The 19,803-nt window shown below is 41.8% G+C and overlaps 1 protein-coding gene across 1 annotated transcript in view; it reads left to right on the forward strand.

Annotated features, from left to right (window-relative positions):
• PPP1R14C (protein phosphatase 1 regulatory inhibitor subunit 14C) overlaps nucleotides 1-19,803 on the forward strand; it is a 124,740-nt gene that overhangs the window by 66,786 nt on the left and 38,151 nt on the right. Inside the window, exon 2 of the mRNA XM_029596544.1 lies at nucleotides 10,390-10,473. Coding sequence (XP_029452404.1) covers nucleotides 10,390-10,473 — 84 coding nt within the window. The remainder of the gene's footprint in view (nucleotides 1-10,389; nucleotides 10,474-19,803) is intronic.

Here is a 19,803-nt window from a genome sequence, read left to right on the forward strand (position 1 = left end):
GAGGGTCCTTCTCATATTAATTACAGAAAGATCGATTTTGAGCCAGATTCCATTTTTTGGGCAAACGCTCTCATTCTGAGGACTGAAGACCCATGAACACCACTCTACTCCCTAGGTGGGCAAGACCAGTGACAGATCCTTCTGAGCGCGACAGTGATGGCTGAAGATGTATCTAGCTTTATCTTTAAGAAATATTCTTTGGGCACTTGCTGTGTGGGGGCTCTTTTCTAATTCACCCTTCCCCACAGGGATGCAGTGCTGTGATAGCCTGATTTCCACCCCCTCCCCCCTTTTGACTTTTCCTGCCAGAGAAGTCCCCAACAACAGACTGTGCCAAATCAGGAGACCCCAGCTGGATCTCTGCCCATGGGATTAGGATGGACTGGGTGAACAGGAAGGAGATGGATTCAGGTAGGATTGTTTTGCTGTGATTGAGGTGACCCTCTTCCGTAGGATTCCCAGTTAGCTGCTGAGTGAGCCTTGCACAATTAAAATTGCCATCAGAACTCTACCTAGATACCTGAAGCCAAGGACACCTACCTACAGAGAAATACACACATGTACCACAGTCAAATGTAACTTCAATAGTATGGACAAAAGAATCTTATGTAACTGCATAGTAAAGTAAACTTTAATTTAATACCCAAAGCCCAGTCCTGTCTGGTTTTGTCCCAGCATCTCGCCCCTTAGGATGCATCTTCTATCTGCTCACACTGGAAGCAAAACACTGTCTGGGCAGTAAGCAAGAGCTTCCCCCCAGGATAGTAAAGTCTGGGAGTAAATTGGTAGCTGGAGCAACCCCAAGAGAATAAATATGTTTGTGTATCCTTTGGACTTAATCCCTTCCCCCCATTAAGGGTTACATATGTGCACTGAACAGGAGAGATATGATATGAGAGAGACTTTTAAATACCTGAAAGGAGTTTATGATGCACAAAAAAAAATCAAACCATTTCCAATTGGACAGGAAGCTATAAAACTAGGGATCATGATATGAAACTCCAAGGGGGAAGACCCAGGAACAATGTCAGGAAATACTGCGTCATGGAAGGCATGGTGGATGCGTGGAATGCGTTCCCAGAAGAGGTAGTGAAAAAAAGAACGATAATGAAATTCAAAAGGCTGTGGTATAAACACAGAGGATCCTTTCTTTCTACATTTGTTCTCTTGGTGCGTTCATCTCTTAACTTGGCTTTCAGTATCATTGTTATGCTGATAATGGATTCCCAGCCCTACCTCATTACAAAAGAATTTTACTTCAAACCCAGATCCCAATCTGTCTGCTTGTCTGTCCTTGCCACCTGGATGTCCCATTGCCACCTTAACCTGTCCAAGACAGAACTACTTATCTTTCCTCCCAAACCACACTCATCCTCCTGGTCTCCTAAGCCTTTAACACCAGGGCCATTATCAGTGCTTCTCTTTTCTGTACACTCATCCAAAATGCTGTAAAAGTATATCACTAAAATCCATCACTTCCTTTCTGAGCATGCTACCAAAATGGTCATCCACCCTCTCCACCTATTTATTTATTCAAACAGTTTTATATACCGTTGCATGGACGAATCCATCTCAGCGGTTTACAATTAATCACAGTATTCGGAATAAACAGGAAGAAAGAGAATTACAAATAATATCATAAATATATATCTGTTTAAACTATTGCAGCCTTCTCCTTCCAGGTGTCCCATTGAACCCTCTTTCTCCACTATAATCTATTTAAAATTCAGCTGCATGACCTATCAATCTTCAACATTTGCTATAACCATCTAACCTCTCTTTCCGAGTCACTATATTGGCTACCGATCTGTTCATTTGCTTACAAATGCATTCCCTCTGCAGCCCCTTATTACCTGTCTTCTCTTCTCTCTCCCTATGCTCTTCTTTGTGAACTTCATTGAATAAGTTGCTCTTGTCTGTATCTTTCTCTTCCATTGACAATTCCTGACTGATTTCCACTTTGTCAGTCCATATCTGGAATAAACTTTGAGTCATTGCATCATGTTCTTTCTCTAGGTATATTCAAATTCACTCTAACTGCACACCTTTTTAAGCCCACTTTTAAATCTTAACTATGTCTTTATAATTCATTTCCCATAGATTTTCATGTTTTTGCCTTGACTAGACTGTAAGCTCCATGCATAAGAACATAAGACTTGCCAAGCTGGGTCAAACCAGCGGCCATTGAGCCCAGCGTTCCACCTGACAGTGACGAATCCAGGTCAAAAGTACCTGGCAGATCCCATAAAGTAGATCCAATTCCCATTACTTTCTCCTAGGATTAGCAATAACTTTCTTTAGTCTACCTGGCTAATAATGTCTTATGGACTTTTTCTCCAGAAATCTGTCCAAACCTCTCTCAAACCCCATTATGCTAGTCACCTTAACTCAGCACACTATCAATCTATGAAATCTATTGCCAAAGTACTTTCTACAAATTGTTTTGAATATTCTGGTTCATAGTTTCATGGAGCATCCCCTTATTTAAGCATTATTTGAAAGGATAAATAAACAATCTGTATTTAGCCGTTCCACCCCACTTTCGATTTTATAAACTTCTATTATGTCCTATCTCTTTTCCAAGCCGAAGAGCTCTAACCTGTGTAGCCTCTCATCATAAGATGTTCGATCATCATTTGTGTTTCCCTCTTCTGCACCTTTCCATGGCATAGACTCTCGTGTGTATCTATACAGTGCTGAATGTGTCTAGTAGCACTTGAGAAATTGTGTGCCCAATATTGAAAGGTAGCCGGGTATGTAACTTACCGGGTGATTCATCAAGCTGTGTTAGGGCTCTAACGCATGTTATATCTTGCAAAATATTGTGTATATTACATAATATATATCTCCCTGCCCAGATACCTTCTCCTATTATAATGAATGACCACCTTTGCATGCGATTTGCGTGTATGAATAATGCAAATGAAGGTCATTAAATATTTAATCACAGCCAATTGAGAAAGGTGGTCAACTGACATAACATATCTACACCTATTCGAATTGTATTAGATGTGTGGCAGTAAGGCCGGGTCCCTAACATAGGACCCAAATCTCCCACTGCACGTTTAAAGCAGCAGAAAAAAAAAAAAAGGCCAAACAGGGAGATTGAGTGGGGGTCGGTGCTGACCCCCATCTCAACCTGGGGCTGCCAGTTGGGGCAGCCCTGACTCCCCCCCCCCCAATATGTGAAAAAGTTTAAAAAAAAAAAAAAATCCCCCAAAAATGCACGACAGCCCTGACCCCTCCCTTCTCCCAAAGCACAGAATAAAATGTGGCTCTGGGCCCCTATACCACTTCCCCTTCACCTCAGAAAGTACCAGGACCGTCGTTGCATATTTTTTTTTTTTTTTAATTTTTTTTATATTTTGAGCGAGTCGGGGCCACCTCAAGTGGCGGCCCTGGGTTGAGACAGGTGTCACCACTGACCCACACTCAAACCTCCCTGTTGGCTGCATCTTTTCTTTTCAGGCCAGTGGCCCTTTAATCCTATGGCAGTTCCATGAGGTTGGAGCCACCATTGTGATACAGGGCCACTTGCTGCGTTTCTTTTGTGCTACGGTTTTTGGCCATCATACAAAAGAATGCGCCATACAGCTACGGTGCATATCTTTTTGGGAAGGTCCCCTTTATCACAGGGACACCACCTGTGAGAAAACATCACGGCTTAGTGCATCTAGGGGTTAGCCGGTTATAACTGCTCTATGGCGGGTCTATCTTGTCAAATTTAACTTAACCAGATACGAACAAATATCACTATTTATCCAGTTAAGTTAACCGTATAAGTTGCACCACCTCGATCCGTCCACTGACTGTCCGCCTATCAACTTATCTAGCTAAGTGACGGCTGCTGAATATCCAGCTATGCTCAGTGGCTGCCACAAAATGTGTTCTGAATAGTTGTAGCAGAAGTTTTTGATCTTGGTCTGTTATCTGAATCTTAGGGTATAGGCTCTTTTGAGACTTGCAATGTAATCCCTTCAGAGGAATCTAGCACTTTCTAAAATATAAAACCCTATTTCAACAGCCTAGTTTTGAGAAGCCTCACAGTAACAGATATTGCAGGATGCTCTTTTGTGGATAAGTGGGCATATCATGATTTGTGACTGTCGCTCATGAGGAAACGTGCTTGCTAGTACAATGTATAAATGTATGTGTGTTTCATAATGTTTTCTCCTCCTGCTTACATTATTTAGGAAACTTGTTTTTCATGAAACTGAGAAAAATCTGTGTACTTTGCTTCAGGTGAGACTAGCATGGTGTTATTTTCTTAAGTAACTCTGGCTCATGGCACTTGGCTGTGATACCAGAGCAGAAGTTCAAATACAAGACCTAGTCTTGTATGGTCAGCTGGAGAGATATCTCCAGCAATTTCTCCCCTTCCATTCCTCCACCTGGATTTCCTGTTACACCAGTGACTTAATTTAAAAAATTCTTGCTCGAGGAGCAGCAGTAGACTGAGGACAGAACTGTGTGCAGCCAGTTAAAGAAAAACAATCTGTGATGAGATTATATTTTCTCCATTGATGCGCGTGACTGAATTAGCCAGGACACGTGGAGTGACATCATCTGATAGCGTCAAACAGACTCCTCTTTCCCAATCTGAGGTCCACCAGAAGGGATGCAAGAAAGTTAAGCTGTTGCTACCTGAGATTAGTTGAGCTGCTGCCACAAGGCAGGAGAGTGAGAGTGAGGGGAGGCCTATTGCTGCCCTGGAAACCTCACACCCCCATTGCTGCAGGAAGGGCCATTTTTACCCTTGTGAAAAGGCCCCCTCAAAATAATTTAGCCATTTTATATATCATCGTTCCGAATAAAGATCACTATGGTTTACAACATGACGTACATATTAGACATCGGCAGGTACATACTTGGGATAAAGTATTTAGTTCACAAGATAGGTTCTTAATGACTTTGTCCTCGAGGACGCATGCTCTGTGTTCAGGTGAGTTTAAGTTAGGTTATAGGCATTTTGAAATAACCATGTTTTTAGGTCACATTTGAATGTCTTTGTTTCTGGGGTCAGTCCTAGATATTCGGGTAGAGAGTTCCATAGCCTTGGGCCTGCTATTGAGAACACGTGGTCTCCTCTTATTTTTGTTAGGTGAGTATTCTGTAATGGTGGCACAGCTAGTAGTCCTTTTGTTTTGAGATCTTAATGATCTCTGTGGCCCGTATGATTGTAGAGCTATATCTACCAAACCAGAGTTGTTAGAATGGATGGTGCAATGTATTAATGTTAGGACTTTGTAGTTGCCGGATTTTACAGGTAGCCAGTGACGAGCTATCAGTGAATGTGATATGTGATCGAATTTCCTTGAACCTATTAAGAGTCTAGCTGTGGCATTTTGTAATGGTTGGTTATTTTTAGAAGTGAGTTACAGTAGTCTGTTTGCCGAAATCTGGTTTCATTCTATGTAGTAAGCGCAGTTTGGCATATGTTGATTTGATTAATTTATTTACTTGCGTTTCCATTGTTAGGTTCTCGTCAATCTGTATACCTAAGTCTCGTACTTGGCCTGAGGGTGTGATGTTGAAATTACTCATGTCAAGTGTTTGAAGAGTCGCTATAGGTAGATTTCTTCTCAACAGAATGATTTCAGTTTTATTAGTGTTTAGATTTATTCCCCGCCACTGAGGGTAAAAGTACCTATGCTGTGAACAGCATAAATAATTTTATCTGCAGGGAAAAAGAGCCAGGGCTAGTTTGGGGGAGGGAAAGTACATGCAGGGATTTAATTTTGAAATCCTCATGCATACTTTCATACATGTACTCTGCAACCTGCTTCAAAGCAGATACTAGGTACACAGCTATAAAAGTACTGGCTTTCCTCCGCCGGCCTGAGTTTCCTACACAAAACTCCACAGGCACTTTCTCTTTGAAAATTATTTTGCAGGTACTGGTGCTGGTTTTCTGCCAGATCACAGTGAGTTACCAACCTGGAACTTTTTTTTTCAGCTTGCTTCTTTTTTCCCCATTGCAGCTGAAGTAGGAGGTGGAGGTCGTTCTTAACTTCAGCCTTCAATCATGAGGGTGATTTTTTAATAGTTCTGGAAACTACTCTCCCTGCATGTTTAGTTTAGGTCAGTTATGTCATGCAAAAATTAAAGAGAAGTACGTGGAGATCTGAAAACACTTTTGAGGCTATCAAGGTCTCCACGTTCCCTGAAAGGTTGGGAACCCCTGCTCTGGCTCATTAGAATTTGTATTACTGAGTGTGCATTGGGAGTTCCTGCACGTGTACTGCCTCATGAGCTCCTCTCTCTCTCTCTCCATGCTAGCACACGGACATGCACCCATTCACTTATTGAAAAATGTTTTTTTCTGTAGGCTGCTTCCTTTATTTTTTGCACTTTATCTGCCTTTGCTACCTTGGCAGCACCTCAGCAGCTCCTTTTAGTGATACTTGGGGGGGGGGGGGGAAATGGAAATGTGAAGATGATACACAGTAAGAGGGTCACTCCCAGTGGCTTAAAATATAGTGTGTGTGACTGGACAGACATTAGTCTGTCGCCGATGGCCATACAGTTTGCTATAAATGCCTGGGCCCAGATCATGATTCCGTGAACTATGAATGTCATAATGCCTCTGTATCCCTCCATGGTGAGACCGCACCTTGAATATTGTGTACAATTCTGGTCGCCGCATCTCAAAAAAGATATAATTGCGATGGAGAAGGTACAGAGAAGGGCTACCAAAATGATAAGGGGAATGGAACAGCTCCCCTATGAGGAAAGACTAAAGAGGTTAGGACTTTTCAGCTTGGAGAAGAGACGACTGAGGGGGGATATGATAGAGATGTTTAAAATCATGAGAGGTCTAGAACGGGTAGATATGAATGGGTTATTTACTCTTTCGGATAGTAGAAAGACTAGAGGACACTCCATGAAGTTAGCATGGGGCACATTTAAAACTAATTGGAGAAAGTTCTTTTTTACTCAGCGCACAATTAAACTCTGGAATTTGTTGCCAGAGGATGTGGTTAGTGCAGTTAGTATAGCTGTGTTTAATAAATGATTGGATAGGTTCTTGGAGGAGAAGTCCATTACCTGCTATTAAGTTCACTTAGAGAATAGCCACTGCCATTAGCAATGGTAACATGGAATAGACTTAGTTTTTGGGTACTTGCCAGGTTCTTATGGCCTGGATTGGCCACTGTTGGAAACAGGATGCTGGGCTTGATGGACCCTTGGTCTGACCCAGTATGGCATTTTCTTATGTTCTTCTTTGCAGCCATATGTTTCCCGGAGGAAATGGCTTTCGAGATAGTTGAGTTCTGCAGGTCAATAGGAGGCTAAAGCTAATACTCTTCCTGGAGTGGAGCTTCCTTGGGTGCCTAGTCGAACAGGACCTGCTTGTCTAAGGCTCCTCTACCCATGGTTCCAGGTTCTAAATCCTCTGTGGCCCCAGGGTCAAACAAGGTGCAGAAACATAAGGCACTGGAGTTTTCACACTCTGCATTGTATTTCCAAGCCTCATCTCCCTCAAGAGGCTTAAAAGCACAGAAGAAAAAGTGCCATTTGCCATCAACATAGCTAGCGTCCATGGAGGAATCAGCATCAAGGCTCTTGATTCCACCGATGCATCGGGCCCTTACTCATTTGATACATCCAGTGCCATCAACACACAGGACGTTTGAGCATCAGGAGGAGAATTCTTATCTGATACTCCCCTTGAGTTGGGGGACCAGGAGATGGTTTTCCAGGTTCTCTCTTCCTCTTTGGCATGGGAGACATCTTTATTCCCATCTCATTTCTTCTTTATGGAACTTACACCTACCAGACCTTTGGATCAGGAGGTCTGGACCCGGAAGACATAGTCTACCTTGTGGCTAGAAATCCCATATCCTAACTGTTCATGGTACTCCTGGTCTTTCTATGGGCTTCGCAGGAGGAGACTGACTGGAGTCTGACACAGGCAGCTCACGAGGATGGACCCTATTCTGGTCTCTGAGAAGGATATTTCTTCAACTCCAGCCCAAGACACAGCAGTCCATGGCCCAGATATCAGAACTAAGGAAGAATTTCTTTACCTCTTTGGTGGTCAGTAACAAGGAGGGTAACCTTCAACCATTCCTGTCAAAGGTATTTGATTTACTCCTGCAAGGGGGAAGACCTATCCTCTTCTAGGGCCATTGGATGTCTTATCAATAACTCCAGCAGTGGAAATCAGCCCACCCTGTTCGCGCAGGCTCCCCCTCCCTGTGGAAGAGTCCATCCACAATTCAGAGGTTGAATTGGGCATAGCCAACCTGGACCTTCCCAGGATTTGTCCCCTCTGAGACGAAAGAGGCTGTTGCCCTGATCAGCATCCTCATCTGTGTCCTGGGCTAGTGTTTCCCCAGCCTATGACTCAGAGAAGGGGTCTACAGGAATCCTATCAGACCCTATATTTGACCTGCTGGCACTAAAGGACTGATGCTGATTTATGACCCTTAGCAGTGAAAATATTGAATTCTAAATTAAATTCAGCATCCGCGGAGTGTTGTGATGGTCCTATTTTATTAAATTCAAGGTTTTTCTGTTATCACATGATCCCCCAAAAGTGTTATTTATTAGCATAATTATTCATATCCTATGATCCCAATAGAATAGGTGTAGCAGTTGCCAAACGTACTGTTTTCAATTGGCTAGCAAACTGTATTGTGCACTGCTGTGAGCTGACTTATCTACAGATTAGACTCTATCGCGGATCATCAGGTTAGAGCCATAGCTATATTAGTGGCTCATCTGAGATCTGTCTCTATTGAAGACATCTTTAAAGCTTCACAATCTCTGACAGTAACTTTGGACAAGCAGTTTTGCACAGCCTGTTCCCTCACTAGTCCACTCTCTACAGAGCAGCCAGGTTGCTTATTCAGTAAGTGCTCCTCAGTGCAACCCTAAGCTTGGGCTTCCCCATGTGCAATGGCTAATCCAGCCCTGCTTGAAGGAGGAGAAAGCATGTTTGCTTACAGTAAATGGTGTTCTCTGTGGACATCAGGATAAATTAGCCACTCTTAATGCCCACCCACCTCCCTGGAGTGTCGACTACCTAGCAAAGGCTAAGCTCCACAAATAGACTTGAGGGGCTTATGAGGCAGCGCATGAATGAGTACTCTTGCTCGTGCTCAATAGTATAAACTCTACTGAGTTAGAGATGGATCTGTTCAGTGCTGAAGTCATCCCACGTCTTGACTAATTCTCTTTTCTGTCTGCGGAGAACACAGTTTTATGGTAAGCAAACATGCTTTATCCCTTCAAGTGTTTCTTTAATAATTCTCAATTTAAAGGGATTCTAAATTTTGGATTCAGTCTTCAAAATGCTTTCTGGCTATTCTGTGCCCTTGCATTCACTGCTCTGTGTGTCGGGGGGGGGGGGAATGTATGGTGCATCTGGCACATAGTGGACTGCTGTGTGCAAACACAAGCAATCCAAGCAGTCAGTATATGCATATATTAAAGAACCAACTATTCTGTTTTCCTACTTGTTGAACTTTGTACCAGTCTCTTACTCTGCAGCGCTGCTGGAAGGTATAAAAAAAACCCAATGAATTTGCAGACCATGAGAAAATGAGTGTCCATTTCATAGCTTCTATCCAAAATAACATTTTAGCCTTTTTACTCTAAAGTCCCCCTAGTGCAGGAAGAGCAATGTTTTGTTTTATTTTTGTTTGTTTTTTTAACCAGTCTTCATGTAGTCCTTTGCTGGCTTTAATATGAAAGGAAGGTTATTTCAAGTGCTCAGTTCTAGTTACCTGCTGGCATCTTTTGATTTCTCCAGTTTTCTGTGTGTGTTTATCTCCAATTCATTTCAGTAGTTTGAGCATCTAAAGTCATCTCTCTAGCATTATTCATTTCAAGTGCAAAATAGAAAAAGCGCTAAAATGAAAGCTGTCAACCTCCACTTCAGACCTAGGTTTAGTGTGAACAACCAGGACTTTAAGCATTTTAGTAATGCGATGGCCTTCAGCTGCCCATTTACCTGGGACGTGGGAGTGAAAGTTCTCCATAACTTGCTATGTCATTTTTGAAAGCAACAGTGTTCGCCAAGGTTTTTCGAACAAAGCCAGGAGTATTTGCTGAGTTGCACAAAGGTGCTTGCTTTCCACTGAAACTGTACTTCATAAAATGCTCTAGCTAGCAAAAGTTTCAATTAGAAGGCACTTCCTTGCCCTCGTTTGCAGCGCATATATTTGTGAAGGTCACAGCAGAAGAAAAGATTTTTGCATTTTGAATATGGAATTATCCTAAGTCATCTGGAGTAATGACCCTATGTTTGTTCACTGTATGCCAATGATGGATGTGTCTGCATCATGTGACTGAAGCAAAGGTTGCCTTTTTTTTTTTCATTCAATTTAATTGGAATTTCGAGAGCTCACCACCTCTAATGTTTTTATTCTCCCTTTTCAGGAAGAAGAGATGCCAGAAGTAGAAATAGATATAGATGATCTTCTAGATACAACTAGTGAAGAAGAGCGAGCTCTCAAATTACAGGTAGGTGGTTTCTGGGAATACCGTGCACAGTAATAAAAGTTCATATGTGCCGTTGGCAGTATGAACTGCTTATGTTGATTTTGCTCCATGCACTTAAGGTAGAAGGGACTGCAAGTTAAGCAATTCTCATAAGTCAGGAGTATGATTGATAACTTTGACAGTAAGGCACTGCCAACAGCACACTAACTTAAGTTATTGCTGTTTAATATGAGTGTAATTCTGTCAAGAGGTGAAAATTACTTTGAGAGCTAGTGCACCCCTACGAATGGCTTTACGCAGAGAGCAGGTACACATCATGATAACAGTAGTGGAAGGTGAGCTTAATGGAGCATGGCATGAACCTTGTCTTCTGACTTTGTGTAGGCCATTTTAATGATTTCTAAATTACGTACGATGGCTAAGATCTTGTCCAGTCAAACTTTAGACTGCTATATAAAAACAAAAGCATCCGTGATCCCAAAGGAGATCACTTTTTTAAATATGAAAAAATAGAATCATAATCTTCAATTTAAAAAAATATTAAATTTTTAGGAAAACCACAATGATATATCAGTTATTTGTGAAAAAGGTATTCATTTTATATTAGCTAAAAGAAAGATAAGATAGAGGATCATTAAAATTCATTTACCTATGTAAACCTTGCAATTAACTTCTCTGACCAACTTATTCTTTTATTAAATAAATCCAGCAGTGATTTTAAATGAATGTGTGATATTCTCAGTCTCATGCATGCATGTCTGAATGTGATAAACTATAATGCTGAGTCATCAAACTTGAAGACTACAGGTGAGGCCATTTTGCACTTTTAAAGGCAACTTATTCTATCTTTTATTGTTTGTGGCTGATTCTATATTGATTCTTGTATTTGGTTTCAGTTACTATATTTTTTTTCACTTGTTATCAATTTTATAATGACACTAACTTACAGTGCCATATTAAAATAAAAAGATAACATTTTTTTCTAAGTAATTGCATATAAATTATAGCCAAGCATAAGAATGTCAGTAACAAAACTGCTAGCATGCAAGTTACCCAAGAAATTGTTTGCAATTTATTTGGTTAATTGGCCCATGGTTGTATGGCTCTCATTCAGAGAGTACGTTTTTTTTGGGTTTTTTTTGTTTTTAACAGCCTGCCTAAATTATGCAGAAAACATGCACAAGTTATCAGTTTTCAAAGCGGACTTAAGCATACAAATCGGCATGTAAACATCCATCAAATTTACCTGCACACAATTGCACCTGCTGTTATGGATGTAAAAAACTTGCATGCATACTTTGTAAAATCCAAAAGTATCCCCTAAGTCCGAACGCCTTCCCTCAGCCTGGGTACACTTGCATGCAAACTCATCATATGTGTATAAGTTAATCTGCATATCAGACGGGCAATTTTGTAAAAGGCGATTTTCTTCGACATGTTTTTTTAATCTACAAGAATGCCTTTGAAAAACACCCTTCCTATGCTTATCTCAAGAGAAGATTTTGTGATGGGTTATAACAGCAAAGCAAAGGAGGCAAACGACAAATCTTTTTTACAGGGGTGGCCAATTCTGGTCCTCAAGAGCCACAAACTAGTCCGATTTTCAGAATATCCCCAATGAATATGCATGAGAGAGATCTGCATGCACTGCCTCCACTAATGCAAATCTACTTCATGCATATTCATTGAGGATATCCTGAAAATCAGGCCTGTTTGTGGCTCTTGAGGACCAGAGTTTGTCTCACTAGATCAGGGACGGCCATCTTGTTTGACTCTCTCCTAACATTCAAGGAGATTTCTAATTGCTAGTATAATAGCTTTTACTCTTCATTCTTTTCTTCACCCATGCGATTTCTAGAATTGCAAGGAATTTAATTTATTTGATTTGCTCCTATCTTTGAGCTTTTTTCTTGGAAAACTTAGCAGAACCCTGAAAAAAAGAGAGCACATTCAAATATAGTTAATATATTTGGGGAGCTTTAATTAACCCAGGAGCCAAGCTGAGGAGAACTTCCTGAGTAAGGGAAATGTTTTAAGGGCTAAGTTTTTTTTTGTTTTTTTTTGTTTGTTTTTTGTTTGTGTTTTTGTTTTTTTTTGTTTAATTTCCTTAAGATGAAAAGCAAATGGAATGAGATAAGTGTGTGGGGAAAAAAAATCCATTGTCTGATGTAATGTTAGGCCTAATTCAAACAGTCTTTTGTGTGATGTTGCCTTGAATAACAACAAAGACTGGAAAAATTAAGAATTTAAACATTTTTTTTCAATACATTTTTTTTGTCTCGCATCTGTGTGTTTTCATGTTAACATATGAATAGATTTAATTGATCTACCAGGGGGAATTGTAGCATTTAAACACATAAAACTCCATCCTAGTAAGTGGTTTTCTGGGTATTGCCTAATGCTTTAATTTCACAATACAAGGTGGGTATGTTCTTAATTCTGAATCTGTTTGAGAGCAGAGTTCTACAATGAATCTTCTAACACAAAGGTAAAAGCTCTTTGCTGACCTATGCGCTCCTTATTTAGCTGATTGTCCTTATACATTTTTTCCCCAGTGTATATCCTTGGAGTATAAGGATTTATGAGAGGGTGCCGAGGGGAAGAGGCCTTGAGAGAGGAATGAAGCATAAAGAAGAATTACCTGTAATGAGTTAATTGAATTTCCCTTTTCACCCCTACAAATCCTTTCCTTCTCAATCAGTTGGGTTTCTTTTTTAGTACTACTCAGAAAGTTTCAAGAAACAGCTAGCAATTAGGGGCCCTAAAGTGAATGATAGTATTGTTGCAAACATACTAATTATTATTTTGATAGATTTTGGAGCCTGAGGCAAAATGTCAGTTAGGTTAAATGAATTTTTGTGGCTTATACTGTTCACTGTAAATGCACTGCAGGCATTATTAGTGCAAGTTTGAAGAGGATTCTTGGCTTTCAATACATTGGTGCTTAGTACACAGCAGGGACAATGGAGGAATCAACCATTTACTTGGGAATAGAAGTTGCAAGTTTGTGTGTATCTGAGGAAGGGGAATTAGAGGTGTTAACTATGTTTGAGGTTATCCACAATGTGCATGAGATTAAGAACCGTGCAATGTGCATGCAACCTGAATCTCATAGACTGAGAGCCACTGGATTAGTTTTTATTTATTGTTTTGTGTAACTGGTCCCCCTGCTTGGTGCTTTATCAGTCACTAAGGTGTGGTCCAGATGGGGAAGAAGAGTAATCTTCTGGGGCCCCTGGAGTGTCTATTCACTCTTCCCTTTCAGTGCTCACTCTGAAGGTGTGCCAAACAGTCCAGAGAAGGAGCAATGAATGGATTCACACCAATGTCCAGCCATACACTTCAATCGCTGAAACGGGTAGGAAAATGAGGAAAGATATTCTCCGGAGTCCAAGAATGGTGTTCAAATACAATAGTCTTGACTGTAGCATAAAAAGCATAACCCAGGCCATAAATAAACTGTCCTTTGCAATGTGAGAAAAGTGGAGTGGGGTGCCAGCAATAAAGTCAGTCACCAAATAGAAGAAAATCCCCAGGCACAAAAACTGCAGAACTGTCCCCACGTACAAAAACATCCAACTTCAACTGGTCCAAATTTTAATTTTTCTTCCAACTGGAAAAACTGTATCACACTGTCTCAGTGGGGTATAGCCCTTTGAGTCCTTGTATCAAAAAATATCAAAAGCTGCTTACCCTTGCCCCCACCCTGGTCACATTAGAATGGTGGTAGGCAGCTGCATTCCTTGAGTTTTCTAACCCGGTCTGGTTTTCCATTTATCTACAATGAACTACTAAAACTGAAAGTAGACAAGGCAGTTGGGCCTGATAGGATATTAAGGGAGCCTAAATGTGTTTTGGCAGCTTCACCGATAGATATGGGCAATCATTTTTTTGGAAACAGAGGTGGTATCGGAGAGCTAGATAGATGCTGTCCCTTTTCATAAAGTGGAGCTACGGAGGAAGCTGGAAAAACAGACCATGTAACCTGACCCCCATGATGGGTAAAATTATGGTATCCCTATTATAAGTCAGAATAGTCTAATGTCTTGAAATCCAGGTGATTGGCTCCAATGCAGGATAGTTGTACCAAGTCATGCCACACATCAGATCAATTTCTTTGACTTGAATATCAAAGATTTAGATTGGGGTGAGTACTGAATGTATAATTAAGTTTCAGTAAGGCTTTTGACATTGTTCCACACAGAAGGCTCATAAACAAGCTGAGCAGTCTTGGGGTTGCTTCCTAAGATGGTAAATTGGGTTAGGTAGTGATAACTCCCTTTTTCCTTGCAGTGAACTTGATCAGTGGAGTGCCTCAGGTTTCAGTGCTGAGTGTAGAAGTAGTAGTAGTGACATTGCAGAGGAATTAGTAGAAAAGTTTGCCTTTTTGCAGATAGCTAAGGTCTGCAACAGAGTAAATACTATAGATGGAGTAGAAAAAAAGCAATCGGAGCATTGAGTGGTTGAGAATTTTGGCTCCTAAATTTAAGAGCAAAAAAGTCATGTATTTGGTACACAGAAATCGGAAGTGTGGTACTGATGTGCAAAATTCAGTGCAACAAAGCAGTGGAGATTTCTAATGTGTTTATGGAGAGATAAATAGTGATAATACCTCTGCACAAATCCATTGGTGAGATTTCATTATGGTGTGTGTTGTCCAATTCTAAAGACTGTACCGCCAAAGGATATAGACAAATATATAGACTGTTCAGAAAGATGATCCCAAAATGATACTGACTCTGCACTATAAGCCTTATAAAATTAGACTTTAGACATAAATATCTGTAAAGAGGGGGGGGGGCATGATAGACAAATTGAAATACCTCAAAGGTATAAATGCAAAGAAGCAAACATTTTTTTCAGGGAAAAAGTTCTACGCCAAGAGGTCATGATACTAGACTCAAATGGGATAGACTTTCTCCGTCATCAAGCAGGCCTGAATTAGCCATGATATGTGGGTGACACATCTGACAGCTCCGAATGGACCCTTTTGTCCTAGCTCATGGAGCTTTTGCTCTACTGAGCATGTGTGGGAGTTCTGCGCATGCGCAGCCTCGAGAATCCTTCAGATCTTTGTCTGAGCTTCTGTACAGATGTGTTTCTCTCACTCATCTGTTTTGTACTTAACTCACTTTGAAGTTCTTTTTCACCTCTGTAGCCCCTCAGCAGCACTTTTCAATGTTACTGTCAAAACCCCAAACCCACACTTTTTTTTTTTTTTTAACCAAATCAAGTGCCTTTAAGGATTGTGTGTGATCAAAAGATGTCCTCCTCTGATGCCATGATATTTGCTATAGATTTCTGGAGACAGACCATGACTGACACACCTAACTTTTACGACTATGGCCAGATGTTACCAATGTTCCAGAGGAACAGGGCCTGGAAGATGGAAGAATTTCACAGGTCTGTTTAAAGCCAGTTGTTTCTCCTTTCAGAGTGGTGCCTACTCAGGTTCCCTCCATGCCGAGTTGAGCAGAAAATCTTTGAGGAAAAAGTACCCCCTTCTGTGGCAGTTCTTAGATCTGCAACTCTGTCAGGTTGAGCAAGGCATGAAAACACCACGAACAAATGTCAGTAAGACCTTTGTAGGCCCCATGGGACTTTTGATACATAAGAAAAAGAAGGGCCATGCATCAGAGCTAGCAACACAATCAGCATCACTGAAGTTGAGATTGGGATCCGACCCATCCACACAACTGGCATCGTTGATGCATTGAGTCCCGCACCATTGATGCTCCAGGCTCAACATCGTTAAAGCATAGGTCATCGGTGCCTTTGACTCTCTCAACCTTAGCGCCATCTGCACATAAGCCCTTTTTGCTGTTAACACATTGGGCCTTGGGCTCTGCTTCTTTGTTGATGCACTGGGCCTTAGTTTCAGCTGATGCAGCCATTCATGTCGTTGATGCATTTAGCCTCAGATCCATCAAATCACCGCAGTTTGGCCTATCTGATTCCTGGCTCCATCTGTGCATTCAACGTATTCAAAGTCAGAGCAATCAGTGCACCTGTCTCCTTCCAGTTTGATATCCTTTCCTCTGGCCCATCTTCTTGAGTGAGGACTTTGTTTGGAGATGTCAGATATGATATGCTCTGTGATGCTTCCATTCTCCCTGCATCCACTAGTTCAGTTGATTCAGAAGTGAGCACACTCTTAGAGTCCCTTAGGAACTTCTCAAGAGGATGAACCTAGACTGGTCTCAGAAGAGGATGTGTCTTCCCCAACTCCTGTTCACAGCAGCCCCTAGACCAGGTAACAGAATTGGTGAAAACTCTCTGCCTTTCTGGCAGCAAGTGACAAGGAGTACACCCTTCAACCTATCCAGAGTAAGATTTGTTCCCTCAAGGGTTCCTCTCATCTCCATGCCTCGGGAGCTCCCATCAGAAGTCCTAGTGGCAGGATCTAGTCCCTATCATCCTCTTTGTGGAGGAATCTAACCAGTCTGACCATGGGAGATTGCTATCTGGAGCATGCCCTAAGCATATTTTCCTCAGATCACTGAGGTCCCAACCATCATCATTCAGGGGTCGTGGGTTAGTGTCCCTTCACCTCTCAGTTCTGAGGAAGGGTCTATGGGGATTCCCTCAGACCCCCTACCTGATCTGCTGAAGCATTCTTTGCTTCCAGAAGATCTCTTGTACTCCAAATTCTTGAACAAGCTGGATAAGGCACACTGAGTCAACATCTGTAGGGATAAGTCCTATGCACTGTTTTTTGGGCTTATCTGGGTTCTGGAAACTCCATCTGAACCTGTGGCAATCTGGGTTCACTTGCTCCTACGGGATTTACAAATGAGAATGTGGAAGAATCTGGCATCCTGTCCCCCAGTAGCCAGCAAACTGGATGCAAAATTTAAGCGTAAAACAAACCCTAGGGTTTGGAGTTATTTGTATACCACATTAGTCGATGGTAATGAAGTCAGCATTAAAATGGGCTAAAAAGACAAGAATCTTCTCCAACACCCTCCCTTCCTCCAGTAAGAATCCCAGACTGTTAGATAATTTTGGAATAAGGTCTTCTAGAGCTTGATGCTCCGTGCTCACATTGTGGCCCACCAATTCCTCCTGTAATATTTCTCCACTTGCCTATAGTTACTTGTATCCCTTCCCCTTTCCCTGTTCATTGTAATTTCCATTCTATAAGTTCGCTGTAAACCGATATGATGTTCTTACTAATATCGGTATAGAAGACTTTCTAAATAAAATAAATAAATAATATTTACATGATTGTATCATCAAGCTGAAACCCCTGATAGTCAGATGGAGAACAGGAAGACCATCAAAGGGCCCCTTCTGCTCATGGAGGAGTGTGAATGTCATCTCCTCTGCTTGGTGTATGAATCATTTGATTCCACAGAGAGATTTTCTGCAGCAGCAATCTGAGCATGCAAGATAGCTTGGCTGAAACCAGCAACTTGCCTGAGGGCATTCATGTTGGCTGATGTTCCTTGTTTGGGGAACAACCACTTCAGAGACCAGGTCAGGTAAACAGACCCTCAAATTAAGGAGCAGCATACTGCCATCCAGTATTTCTCTCAACAGAACCTGAACAATTGTCGTCTTCTAGGCATTCTTACTTTGCTTTTAAACATTTCTTCTTCTAGAGATTCCCATTCTGCCAATTTCAGCGGTGGTCTGCATTACCTGCACTTCCACAACAGCAGCTTCCAGCTCATGGATGTCAACCGAAGATGCCACTACAAACCCAGCCTAAGCCTAGACCTAATGTTTGGGACTCAACCCTCGAGCCTCTAGCCCTCTGGTAGAAGGGAAGGTTCACCTTTTCCTGGAAGAGTAGAATGTTGGGTTCTCAGGATTGCAGAATTTGGTTACAGTTTGCACTTCTCCCATCCTCTAGTGCAGCAGCATTGTTCAGCCTTCAGTCCAGCTTAATCTTACTTGACCCGACTCCATCTCGAGGCGCTAGTGAATGAGCAATAGAATTGGTATTCCAAGGAACATCACATCCTATTGCCTTATCCCCAAAAAGTCAGGGGGGGGGGGGGGGGGGAGGAATTGAGACTCATCCTGGATTTATGCAGTCTGAACAAGAACCTATTATGGGACCAGTTCAAAATGAACTCTATACACACCATCCTGCCCTTCATTCAAGGAGGAGACTGGATGTGCAACCTGGATCTGAAAGATGCACATGCTCACATACCCATATGTTGCTCCCATTGGGAATTCCGCTTCATAGTGTGTTCCTCTCACTACCAATATAAAGTTATCCTTTTTAAGATGGTGGCCTCACTTAAGGTCTTCACAAAATGCCTAGCAGTAGCAGTGGTACACCATTATCAGAGAACTGGTGTCTTTCCTTACCCGGACAACTGATTAGCGAAGGGGCCTTCCCAAGCAGACGTGTTAGATGCACTCCCTGTAGAAGACTATCTCTTTCATTCACTGGATTCATTATCAAGATTCAACCAAGTTGAATCTTGTCCTTACCCAGAGAATCAAGTTCATCAGGGCATGGATAGACTCCTTGGAGTGGTCATTATGTCTTCGAATCTTGATCCAGATCCTACTACAGTAGAATCAAGTCCTGGCTCTAAAGGTTCTGGTTGTCCTGAGACACATGGCAACAATGATGCATGTAGTTCCCATGATGCCTCAATATCTGGATTCTTCAGTGGGCCCTCCGCACTTAGTGGGATTATTTGCTTCAACCTTTGTCCCATTTGAGGATCACGGCAAATATGAAGGGAGTCTCTCCATTGGTGGCTAGGCCCAAATGTCCTGGAGATGTGAGCCCCCCTTTGGCTTCTACCTCAAGTAACTCGGGCAATAGAAATGTCCACCAGGGAATGGAGTGTGCACATGGGCTCATTCTGAACCCAAGAAGTCAGATCAGTCTCCTGGAGTTACTAGCAGTCAGATATGCATTAAGAGAATTCTGATCCAGACAGACAACCAAGTAGCAATGTTCTACGTGAAAAAGCAAGGGGGACACATGATCATGGACCCTCTGCCAGGAATCCCTAAGAATCTTGCAGCAGCAGAGCCTTCCTACAAGCAGCCTACCTTTCTGGGATCTCCAACATATTGGCAGATTGTTCTAGAAATCACTTGAGGACAAAAACACTGCAGAGACAAACAGTGGCAGACAGGTTGTTCAGTCTTTGGGGGTTGCCTGTCAATTTATTTGTTCATGTCAGAAGACAACAGGAAAGTAAACAAATCTACTCTATTCTTTATAGCAAGCTCAGATCTGCTCTGGATGCTCTCCTGCTGAAGTGGGATGCAGATCTGCTGTGTGCTTTTTCCACCATTTCCATTAGTGGTGAGAACAGTGTAGAATGCACTCAAGGACCAGCTACACCTGATTCTCATTACTCCAGCCTGGCC

This window comes from Rhinatrema bivittatum, chromosome 3 (assembly GCF_901001135.1).
Source record: "Rhinatrema bivittatum chromosome 3, aRhiBiv1.1, whole genome shotgun sequence".
In the NCBI taxonomy this organism is placed as follows: Eukaryota; Metazoa; Chordata; class Amphibia; order Gymnophiona; family Rhinatrematidae; genus Rhinatrema; species Rhinatrema bivittatum.